This window comes from Engraulis encrasicolus, chromosome 14 (assembly GCF_034702125.1).
Source record: "Engraulis encrasicolus isolate BLACKSEA-1 chromosome 14, IST_EnEncr_1.0, whole genome shotgun sequence".
NCBI classification, from domain to species: Eukaryota; Metazoa; Chordata; class Actinopteri; order Clupeiformes; family Engraulidae; genus Engraulis; species Engraulis encrasicolus.
In genome coordinates this window covers 9,481,009-9,493,508 of record NC_085870.1, presented here as the reverse complement: position 1 = coordinate 9,493,508, position 12,500 = coordinate 9,481,009, and the positions used below count along the sequence as shown (strand labels likewise).

The following is a 12,500-nucleotide window of genomic DNA, read 5'->3' as shown; positions in this document are numbered from 1 at the left end:
TGATTGAATAGCATCTTGAATTACAAAACTGTAGTTTTCTGCAAAATCTTCTACCACTAAAAACATTCCTGATTCAAGGGAGTCAGTCAAGGACAATGTCAAGAACATCCATTGCCAGTTTGCCACAACAGACAGCAAGAACTATTCCAGGTACTCAAAAACTACACAGCTTCTTCCCTTTTATCAATGGACACAGTGGAAGTTAGGCCATTTTCAGCATTCAGAGAAGGCAGAGTTGAAAGAGTGAGCTCAGTAAAGGAATGTGTTACATTTTCAAGCATCAAAGGGTATGTTGTAGCTGTATATGATGGCAACTGGTGGCTAGCATGTGTTGAGGAATGTATGCCGAGCACTGGAGAGGTGAAACTGAACTTCCTGCATCCTCATGGACCATCTCCATCCTTCACTTTTCCCTTCAGACCAGATAGACTTGTCATGGATCATCAGGATGTGCTACTGGTAGTGGAACCTGTAACTGCAACGGGACGTACTTATACATTATCTACAAAAGACACAGCTGCTGCTTCAAATGCACTGGTAGAGTACAAAATGAGAGTGTAGCCATTGATTATCTCTTTAAAGTACGGTAAATGGAGGATGGCACAGGTACACAGAGAAGGAATGTTCAAACATTCACATATCATCATTTGGTGTGTATAAATGGACATCTGCCTTAGTTTCTGAAACCTGGGACCATGGACACTGACCGTTTTTGTTTTGTCATGTGATGCTACTATGGTATTACCATATTATTAGTAAGTGGTCTGTATGATGCCATATTTGTGAGTCAAATTCTCTCTGAAATGAATAACGAACCAAACACCAGCATTTGAGGTGTTGCTCATGACATTGCCGGTGTCCTGTCTAAATGAGCGACCCATCGAGATGTGATTCTCTTCACTACTGAGCATGCGCACGCATGCGCACACCCTCGCGGTGGTTTTCGCGGGTGATTGCCCATCGAATTGTGAGACCGCAAGTTACGATAGGATCCCCTACTGTCAACTTTAGTGACTCAAACTGTAGCGCAAGTTACGATAGGATCCCCTGAGACTGTCAACTTTAGTGACTCAAACTGTAGCCTATGTCCTCCTGAGGTTACCACCAGTCATCCATAGTCTAAAACTAGTTAGCTTACAGCCTGTCCACCGACTGTCATGGACTGAAAGTTACGATACCGGTATATCCCCTGGGGGGGAAACGGGAAATAGCGTGGATCATCCAGCAGATCATTGGAAAATCTGCGAAATAGCGTGGCCTCGTACATTTGCTACTTTGTTGCCTAACCGTAATCGCTCACACACTCAGCCTCGAACATTGCAACATCGATCAGAAGAGGAGGCGTTCTCATTGCAAAATGGAAAAAATCGCCACCTGATTGAGCTGTCAAAATGACCCTCCACCCTTTTCACTCAAGAATTTGAATCGACTGCATTGTAAACTGCCTCAACATGGTAAAGAAATGCACTGGTGGGGATGTTATGAAAATATGATTCCGGTCATTAAAAGACAGACATCTGCCAAAACAAAGCCACAATACGTTATCTGCTATCTGGGAATATCTAAACCGCGCTTGTTTATCCCCACATGATTTCATGTAGCAATTTGCCTTGCGAGCCCACGTCGCATTGAAACCAAACCAACAGCAATGACTGCATTAAACAAGCCGTAGCCAGGCCCTGATCCCAAACACTTTCTCCAGTATTTGCGCAAACTCAACTCAGTCTCTTTCATATGGCACGTTTCTTAACTTGCTCAAACGAGAGGCTCACTGTTGTCAGCAGCCGCATGTTCTTATTAAACTCCGTGAACGATTGCACACCCCTGTCCGTGAAATAAACAAAGTGGTTATTAAAACAGTCCTACGTGGACCGATTGAAACGCCTTCCGCGGAAAGTCAAGGTCGCTCATTTAGACGAGGTCGCTCATTTAGACCGGTCGCTCATCTCGACGAGGCAACACATCTCGACAGAACACCGGCTACGTTTGAACAAGGAACTAGCCATTTTAAAATGTAGCTTTTTTAGATATTACATTTTTAATTTTTCAATTTATCATAATTCATATTCTGAGAGTTGTTGTATTCCAAGCTGATTGTGTAATATGTAGAGCCAGAAAAGAGCTTTCAAACAACACCACAGGCATCTTTTTGTGACTAACACTGACTGATATATTCAAGGCTGAATGTATAGTGTCCTACCCTCACATGTGAACCTTTCCTAGTCTGTTTCTCCCTTAATATCAGTATCAGATTCAAACCAATGCAGTTCTGGGGTGCTACCTTGCTACTAAAAAGGCACACCAAGTATGATTGAAATCCGGGTCGGTCGGGTCCCAAAGTGTCTGATTTCACGTGAAATGACCCTTTTACGGGCTTACCGAAGTAACGACGGCGCAGCTTTAGAAAGACAGAATATATTCGGCTTGTGTGGATAATAATAAACTCCTGGACTATTTCCAAACTTCTAAATGCTTCGTTTTGTGAGTAGTGACCATATTTGTACTACTGTAGAAGTTTGGTGTCATGACATGTAATTTTTGTGGGGTTTAAGTTTGGAGGTACTGTGAATGCAAATTATTCGAAATAACCATAAGTAACTCCGCTAATGTTCACCCAAGCCAGAAAAAACTAAGGGTGGACTACTGGATGGATGTCACGGTTCAAATGGCATTAGGGTGAATCTACTCCGAACCATCACTTAAGTTATTTAGCATTGTAACTAAGTAAATATTACAGATTTTTGCCCTGTAATGCCTTACGTTACTGCATTACAGTGAAAAGTAATGCATCACAGTAATTAATTACTTTTGTAATGCATTACTGCCCAACGCTGGGAGTAAATAACACAAGTAGGGTATGGAAGGTAGGAAGATGTGTCCAGTGTAGCTGACCTGGTCTTTCTTCAGGGTGATCTGGCCCATCTCTCTGTTGCCCACAAATGAGCGGGTGACTTTGTAGACCCTCTCTCCAGAGCGCACTCGGATGATGTAGTTGGCCGGCAGGAAGCCTGACCTCTCTCCAATCTTCCCCTAGAATGAGGCGACGTTTTTTTATTGATGATGTCAAGTCATGTGGTTTACAAATACACAGCTGAGTAATCCACTCAAATCTTATACTTTATGTGGTGATAATTGCAGCAACAGAGATTGTTGTTAATCATGTAAACTCAGAGTTGCTTGCAGCTTTAGAAGAGCAAGTGTGCATGTCTCACAGATGCAGACTAGCAGAGTTTGGTGTGGTATTATTGGTGCTCTGCCATGCCTGAACTGGAGCATTGACTGGTAGGTCGCAGTGTAACTGAGGTCATCTGCAGCAGTTCGCCACACATTACATTACATTACATTACATAGGGGGGATTCAAACCTGCAACCCCCTAGATTGAAAGACCAACTCTCTAACTAGGGTTGGGCAATATGACAATATAAATCGTTATCGTGATATAAAAAGTGTAGGCCTATATCGTGACCTTTCTCCTATATCGTTGATATCGTGTGATAGTAATTTTATCAGTTTTATACGATTGAATATCACTTAATTACATTTCATGTTGTCACAATACACACTATAAGTTCATGTAACTGTAAAAATAACAATAAAAAGATCCATTTTAAAGAAAGGTTGTTTTGCGACATGAAAAAATAAAGAGCAAATAAAGAGAATAACTGAAAACGTATGTAATTGTGCTATATCGTGATATATATCGTGATATAAAGTAATCCATATCGTGATATAGGTTTTTTCCCATATCGCCCAGCCCTATCTCTAACCACTAGGCCACGGTCGCCACACAGGGTTCGAATTGGCGACCTACCATTCAATGCTCCAGTTAAGTCATGGGAGGCACAGCACGATACTGTATGAGGCTTCTGGAGGGAGGTTTATACTGTAATGTTCTACTGATGAACTCTATGGGTTGGCATCGGTTACACATGTGGTTGTGTGCATGTGTCTGCGTGCATCCATGTTTTGCATGCCTGTCTGTATATGTGAATAAGCACATATGCCAGTGTGTGTGTGTGTGTGTGTGTGTGTGTGTGTGTGTGTGTGTGTGTGTGTGTGTGTGTGTGTGTGTGTGTGTGTGTGTGTGTGTGTGTGTGTGTGTGTGTGTGTGTGCGTGTGCGTGTGCGTGTGCCTGTGCCTGTGCCTGTGCGTGTGCGTGCTTGCGCGCGTGCGTGCGTGCCTGTGTGCGTGCGTGCGTGCTTGATACTCACTCTCCACCACTCCTCGTTGGAGTCATCAATCACAGTGATGCGATCACCTGGACTGTAACACACACAGCATACAGTGCAATATATTCAGTACGGCTGTAGTCACACAGAAGCCTTTTAAGCAGACAATAATACAGAGCACATCATAGAGCAGTGCCATCTTAGAAGTTCAGCTATTTAAAACTTCTATCTATCCCTCTCTCTCTTGCTCTCTCTATCTCCTGCTTTCTCTATCTCCAACTCTCTGTCCTTCTGTATGGATATGTTTTTCTGTGCACAGAACTAGGCTGTACTGAAGCTGCAGAGGGGAGGGGACAGAGAAGGGAAGAATAACGGAGAGGAGAGATCAAATTAGTAGATATGTGCACAATGGCATGGAAAGAGAGATGCACACACATGCGCGTGCACGCGCGCGCGCACACACACACACACACACACACACACACACACTCGCAGCAATTTAAATCAAATGAAGATGAGACAAGAAGATACAGGAAAGAAGCAGAAGAGAAGAGAAGAGAAGAGAAGAAAAGAGAAGAGAAGAGAAAAAAAGAAAAGAAAAGAGAAAAAAGTACAGTGAAGAGAAGTAAAGAAAATAAAAGACAAGGTTTCACTCATCAGAGGTGTGACTGTCTGGGCGAGTGGCTTTACAGGCATGCAGCAACAGGTGTCTTGTGTGAGGCGACTCACTGCAGGTCCAGGTCGTCCTTCTCCACGGCTTTGAATCGGTACAGCGCCAGGTAGTAGTGTGTCTGGCTGAACACCCCCAGCTTACCCGGCTGGGGCTTCTTGCTCTAGCAGAGAGCAGAGACAAGGACGAGCTTTTTTAACAGATATTTTTTGAGGCCAGAGATTCTTTAAGTATATAGAGATATGCCAATGTAATAGGTTGCTATGGGCACCTAACATGACCAGGTTCCGGTCTGTCTAAAGGGGCGTGTCATAATACTCCTAGCATTGAATAGAACAGTCCTTAGGTCTGCCTAAAGGGGGATTCCCCCCCTCCCCCTTGCAATAACAGAACCCGGAAACAATGAGCCAATGGAACCTCTCTCTCTCTACTCTCTCTGTTGAGGCTTTTTCGAGCACCTTTATTAAACAGACAGGACGGCATAGAGAGACAGAAAATGAGTGGGGAGAGGGGGGGGTTGGATCAGCAAAGGACCTCAGGTGGGAATCGAACCTGGGTCGCCGCCGTAATGGTATGTTGTCTTAGCTCATTGAGCCACCATTTCAGAGACAACGACAAGCTTAAACAGGGGCGGACTTGGACTCAGGCACAAAGGGCAGTTGTCCAGGATGCCATCTAGATGGCATACCCCTCGCCTCACTCCATCACACACACACACACATGATAGAGATTAGCTCACTGAATCTGACTAATCTCCCCCCGAACCCCCCCCCTACCACCGCACACCCACCCGTGGCAGTTTTTTCTCTCCATCATGGACACACCTGTAGGAAATGCGCTACAAATGTAAAATTGCTTTGCCTTGATTTGCCTTAAAAAACTATATTGAACTTCAGGTAACACTTTATTTTAGTGTTACATCTATTAACACTAATACATACAATGTGAATGCCTGTATACTGTATACTTGTAAGGCATGTACTAAGCAAAATCAAACATGTTAGGCATGTCTTCGCAAATATCTTGTTCATGCACAATTAGGGGATTTATTACCAATATAACCTTAGTAAGGATCTGACAAATGTTTGATTTTGCTTACCTACATGCCTTACAAGTTTCTTATACAGACATTAACAGTGTATGTATTAGTGCTAATAGATGTAACACTAAAATAAAGTGTTACGGAACTTCAAATATAATCATGACCATCATCTCACCTTGTCATCGGCTGCAGCTTTGTCACCTTTCTTGTCTCCTTCCTGATTCGCTGTGAGGGGACCAAATGAAACCCACACCTGTTAGGAAACATCTCCAAACGAACCAACCAAAACCACCATGGGCAGGCAGAGAAGGTCATGCGTGTTCAATATTCGCTTCGTTTCATCACACTGATGTACAAGATTTTCATTTCGTTGTTTATCCCAGATGGCACTGTGCCAAACTACACTGGGTCTGATCTCCTTCGATCCACATAATGTTAATTTCAATTTAATTCAATTTTATTCGATCCTGTAATTCCATTATCAACTCAAATTGTCTGAAAGCCTTTTTACGGATTCCACAAGCCATCTGAAGGGAGCGGTTAGCAGACAAGGACATGAGAGATGGGGACGCCTTATGAAGGTCACAACTTGTAGAAAAACAAAAGGAAAGGAAAGGGGTAAGGACAAGTGGTTTAGGAGTGAAGGGTGTGCTGTTCAATTCAAAACACTGCAAGACACAGTGGCATGCACAGGCATTCTGGAGCTATATTATATTGCATTTACACTTCTGTAATCGTGAAGTATTTCTAGATGATCATGTCAACATGGACCACAGTACATTGTGAAAAAAAAATCTTAACAAACTTTCAAAAAGGGCATTTTTGTTCAGTAGTGCAAAAGGGCAGGTGCTTTAGCACCACCTCATTCTTATCTATGCACGCCTATGTCCAGCCAAGTGGGGTGAGCATGAAGAGACTTCCATGATGGTGGTACCCAGAGCCTGGTGCCTTCCCCCTGCGTGTTTGTTAGGCTTCTCCCTTGCACGGGTGAGATGCAAACAGGTGAGGCGCAAACATTGTGCGCAGTGTGTCACTATGATAACTCAGAAGAAGTCTGAGACTGAGAAGAACTTGAGTAGTATGCACCATTTAAGTACGAGTATAGAATAGCTTACATGTATTTTGTCTGGGCACAACTTAAAATACCTGTATGTGCCCCTCGGTTCAGTTTGGACAGTGCACAGTAGTTGAATACAAGACATGGACTGGTATGCACACACATGCACACATGCAATCGCATGCACACGCGCACGGCATGCACAAACATGTGTACACACACACCTCCCTCTCCTTCCTCGTCCTCTTTGGGCTGGGAGTCCTCTTCCTCCATCATCATCATCATCATCTGGAGGTGATACACAAGAACAATTACTACAACCGCCTTCTCCATTCAGCCATTACAAGGGCCATGAAATGTCATAGTATGAGAGGATCATACAACAACATGAGCTGTAGCACAGAATCATAAAGTAATTGTTTACTCTGACAGCAATAAACAACATTTGTCAATCTTTCTAAGTTTTCAAAAATTTCCATTGTTTTTACTTATTTAGTTTGAGTTTATTTAGAGTTCTCTTAAGATCTTTTGGTGTTTGTGTAACGGAGGCTAACTAGCACAGAGTTGGCGTAGAACGTTGGTAAACCTCCCTCCGATAGCTTCATACAGTCTCGTGCCGTTGGGCCGAGAGACTAGTCTCTTGGCCCAGCGGTATCGTACTGTGTCTCCCATTGCCGAACCGTTGTAGTTGACGAGGTCGCACGTTCGATCCCGAGGGGGGTGAACAGGTGCAAGATGACCTCCGTCACAGTGGTGCCGCTGACCCGGGATGGGAGTGAGGTTTAAGGGGGGAGAGTGTAACGGAGGCTAACTAGCACAGAGTTGGCGTAGAACGTTGGTAAACCTCCCTCCGATAGCTTCATACAGTCTCGTGCCGTTGGGCCGAGAGACTAGTCTCTTGGCCCAGCGGTATCGTACTGTGTCTCCCATTGCCGAACTGTTGTAGTTGACGAGGTCGCCCGTTCGATCCCCGAGGGGGGTGAACAGGTGCAAGATGACCTCCGTCACATTTGTATAGAGAGCTTTCTGGGGGTCCCGAGTGACTTTTCAAGTCAAGTCAAGTTAAATCAAGTCAAGTCAGCTTTTATCGTCAGTTTCTTCATATGTACAGGTCATACAAGGAAATTGAAATCACGTTTCTCTCACTATCCCATGCCAGGACATAGACATAGACATACACGGTACTGACATTAACAGACAGACCATAGACGTCATTGAGACAGACATTAAAGTGCAAGACAGGATCAATAACAGATGATGAACCAGTAAGATGAAGTTATAGGTAACAACTGAACATTTAAGATTGATGAGTAACAGGGTTGAACTAGTGATGAATCTGTAACAATAAAGTGAATAAGTAATAAATAACCTTACCACTGATCTTGAAAAAATACAAAAAAAAAACCAGATGCTCGATCCAATACAATACAATATTAACCCATTGTGTCCTGGAGCGACATATACACTGCATTCGAGTTCTTGAGATTTGAGCTGTTTTATTAAAAATGTGGGCATGTTAGAGCTGAATGAAAATGCAAAATGAAGGTTCTAGATTGTAAATGTAACCTATTTTATGTCTGTATGTGCTTCGGAGAGTGAGATATTTATTTTTAATAGGGAGGGGGCACTCTTTCCAAAAAGGGCTTAGGACAAAATGGGTTAAGTAGTCTCACCCTGTTCTTGTCCTCAGAGCCTTTCTTGCGCTCCTTATTGGCCATGATAACTCCCACACGCAGGGTCTCGAACACGGGGTCAGAGCGGTTGGACTGGGCTGAAAGATTACATGAACAAACATTCAACATACAGAAACATCGGAGACCACATACTATCACATTGTCAAATTGTATTAAATTGCTGTGTACTGTATTATAACATTTAAAGCAACATTAGTTTTTCTTCTCATCTTAATGCACACAACATGGAAGCATTTCATTGCACTTTTATGCATTCCAGTAATTTCTTAAGTTGTGTCTACATAGTGTATGTGATATTTACTTGATTTGCTCCAGGCATTATTTATGTTTGCATAGCTTATTACTGTATGTTCATATGGTTGAAGCTTCACAATAGAGGGAGAAGCATACCATGTTCCATTCTATATCAGTGTTACCGACTTTGTGTGACTGTGAAATCATATGTTCACATACAGTACATACAGTATTCTCAGATGCAAAAAAATCACAAAGAAATTTTGTTGTGATTTACTGAAACAAGTTTTATTCATTTTGATAAACAAAAACAAAAACAAAACATACCAATTAAGTTATATTGGGTTTGTTTGTATTTACTTGATAGCAATATTGAAATTGCTGTTTGGCAGAGACAGAGACTTAGGCATCCTCCTCAAATTGGCCTTGAAAAGATTTGCATTTGAATATTCACATACTCCATTTGTGTGCGGGCGAGTGTATGTGTGCATGAGCGTATCTGTGTATGAGCGGATGTGTGCCTGAGCGTGTATCTGCATGACCGTGTGTTTGCATATGTGTGTGTGTGTGTGTGTGTGTGTGTGTGTGTGTGTGTGTGTGTGTGTGTGTGTGTGTGTGTGTGTGTGTGTGTGTGTGTGTGTGTATATATATATGTCTACTGTGTGTGTATGTGTGTCTACTGTATGTGTGCACATGTGTTGTAGACTCACAGAAGGGAAGCAGCTGGCTGACGGTGGCGTTCTGCTGACTGCTGTAGAGAGGAGAGCTGTACGCTCGCCTGAAGCCCGGAGGCTGATAGGAACATCAGGGAGGGAGAGAAGGAAGGATGGAAGGAAGGAGGGAGGGAAGGATGGGAGAGACGAGAAGAGAAGAGAAGAGAAGAGAAGAGAAGAGAAGAGAAGAGAAGAGAAGAGAAGAGAAGAGAAGAGAAGAGAAGAGAAGAGAAGAGAAGAGAAGAGGTGAGGAGAAGAGAATAGAAGGAAAGAGAAGAGACGAGAAGAGAAGAGAAGAGAAGAGAGAAGAGAAGAGAAGAGAAGAGAAGAGAAGAGAAGAGAAGAGAAGAGAAGAGAAGAGAAGAGAAGAGAAGAGAAGAGAAGAGAAGAGAAGAGAAGAGAAAAAAGAGAAGAGAAAAAAGAGAAGAGAAGAGAAGAGAAGAGAAGAGAAGGAAGGTAGAGAAGAGAAGAGAAGAGAAGAGAAGAGAAGAGAAGAGAAGAGAAGAGAAGAGAAGAGAAGAGAAGAGAAGAGAAGAGAAGAGAAAAAAGAGAAGAGAAGAGAAGAGAAGAGAAGAGAAGAGAAGAGAAGGAAGGAAGGTAGAGAAGAGAAGAGAAGAGAAGAGAAGAGAAGAGAAGAGAAGAGAAGAGAAGAGAATATATATTTCTGAGGCACATGTGGCCTGAATGCATGAAATTATACTGCATTATCCACAAGTGCATGCTCCTTTAACGAGCCTTACTATTTTTCCGAAGCACCGCTGAAATTCCACATAAGACTGACACTGATGGTGGATGTTGGTCTTGCAGTTTTTGCATCTCAGCGCAAATTTGTTATTGACTGCCGAGATGAAAGAAAAAACAGAGATAAAGCCAGATGTGACAGGATGGGATTGTACATATAACTTACAAGACAATGTGTGAAGCAGATTGTACTATGATAGAAATGTAAATGATATTGCTGTTGATATTGGGTACAGCACTTACACCTGACAAACAACAACAATTGAGCAAACATACTGTACGAATGAGCACAGGCAGACTCATCACTGAAACATGACTAATGAAAATGAAATCCACATCCCCATCCCCAATAATCTGACTGGATACCTTATTTTGTACTGTATGTAGAAACTCATACTCAAAGATGCAGGCAAAGAAACAGAGGAAAAAAGAATGAGAAAGACAGAAAGATAGAAAGGAAGAAAGACAGAAAAAGGCGGAAACACTGATCTCTAATATAGCTCTTTTAGGTCCCCAATATAGGCCATCTGTGCATTGACTGCCTCAATTGTGTTACCAGAGGCTTTCAACAGCAGGCATTCAACTTACGGACTATCATGCGAGCACAGACGTCACAGAACTTGGGCTTCTTGCAGTAGTGGTCCTTGAACTTGTGTGGCTTGTCGTTGACGGGCTTGACTGGCTCGGGGGGAGGGGGTTCCTCCTTCTCCTCCTCCTCCACCTCCTCATCATAGATGAAGTACACCTGCAGGGATGGGATGGCACATGGCATGGCAAGACAAGTCATTAGGCTCGTTCGTGACGAAGCAGTAAGATTTTTGCTAGGCAGTGGGCATGCGCCCTTTGCCAGTTTCATGCATTCTGGTTAGAAAATTCTGCATCTTACTGGCAAAGTGCGCATGCCCACTGCCCAGCAAAAATCTTACTGCGTCGTCACGACCGAGCCCATTATTTAGGTGGGCTACTATATCGCACTCTTCCGTGGTGCGTCTCTAATGAATAAGTATGTGAAAGAGAGATAGATCACACTCTTAACACTTTTTCTTTTAGTTGCATTTGTTTGCAAATGTTTTAGCCTCTGAAACACGTAAATATAAATTAAAACGAAAAGAATTGTTGAGATGACAAGAGGAGTAGAAGGGGACTACGAATATATTTTGCACTGTGGACACTCCCTACATATTCTGCATTCAAAGCTGTTGATTATGTCCTCGCTATGGATAAAAGTGTCTGTCAAATGTAATTTTATGAATAAGCAGCGCTTGGGTTGCTGAAAGGTTGATGCTGATGTTGATGTTGATGTAGACTCACTCAATTGATGAAGTATGACATACATGTATTATGCTCTTGTTTTTTCGAGTTGAGGACTACATTACAAGTACACTGACTTGGTGTGCGTTGGCAGTGTCCAACGTAACATGAAATGAGAAAGGTTGAAAGTGATATCGTATTGAAAGGTCAGCTTCTGCCATGGAGTTGGACAGATGCACGTGGTAGTAAACATGAAAGTGTGAATGGTAAACGGGGGAAGTGACATTATCTGATACTATTTTCATACACAACATCTCATAGCAATTCACGGCGTGTGTGTGTGTGTGTGTGTGTGCGTGTGTGTGTGTGTGTGTGTGTGTGTGTGTGCACGTTAGACAGTGTAATAATTTCCATGCCCTGTTCCATTCACAGGGATGGATTTGCAAATAGAAACCCAGAGGTGGCTGACCAAAGCACATGACGTGAAGGCAGAAAAGACGCCACCGTGGGGAGCTTGGCAAGCAGTTAGCATAGCAGGGGCAACCCATAAACAACCCAACACACTCTGGCACGAGGTGAGCCGCGGGTCCTTTTGCGCAATGTGCCGTAGCGCCAACCCCTTAAACGCCTCCAGCAGGTAAAAGTCAGTGAAAGACAAGTCAACCCAGCCTTTCGGGTTCAGTGTGAAGATGGCAGCCAACCAACCAGCAGCAAGACAAAGCAGATGCCCATCAGTGACCATGGCGGTGTTAAATAGCCTAGTGCTTAAAGCAGGTAATTAAGCACAGGTGAGGGGAGAGGGAAGGAGAGGAGAGGAGAGGATGGGAGAGGGAAGGAGAGGAGAGGAGAGGATGGGAGAGAAAAGAAGAGAAGAGGAGAGGAGAGGAGAAAAGAAGAGAGGAGGGGAGTGGACAGGACAGGACAGGAG

General features: G+C 43.3%; 1 protein-coding gene across 2 annotated transcripts in view; it reads right to left on the bottom strand.

Moving 5' to 3' along the window:
• stac3 (SH3 and cysteine rich domain 3) overlaps positions 1 to 12,500 on the bottom strand; it is a 22,683-nt gene that overhangs the window by 1,767 nt on the left and 8,416 nt on the right. For both annotated transcript variants that reach the window (XM_063216330.1, XM_063216331.1), the window contains exons 4-12: positions 10,910 to 11,066; positions 10,321 to 10,418; positions 9,578 to 9,659; positions 8,613 to 8,710; positions 7,164 to 7,227; positions 6,058 to 6,107; positions 4,900 to 5,003; positions 4,213 to 4,264; positions 2,893 to 3,030 (exon numbers count right to left, since the gene is read on the bottom strand). In XM_063216330.1, coding sequence (XP_063072400.1) covers positions 2,893 to 3,030; positions 4,213 to 4,264; positions 4,900 to 5,003; positions 6,058 to 6,107; positions 7,164 to 7,227; positions 8,613 to 8,710; positions 9,578 to 9,659; positions 10,321 to 10,418; positions 10,910 to 11,066 — 843 coding nt within the window. The remainder of the gene's footprint in view (positions 1 to 2,892; positions 3,031 to 4,212; positions 4,265 to 4,899; positions 5,004 to 6,057; positions 6,108 to 7,163; positions 7,228 to 8,612; positions 8,711 to 9,577; positions 9,660 to 10,320; positions 10,419 to 10,909; positions 11,067 to 12,500) is intronic.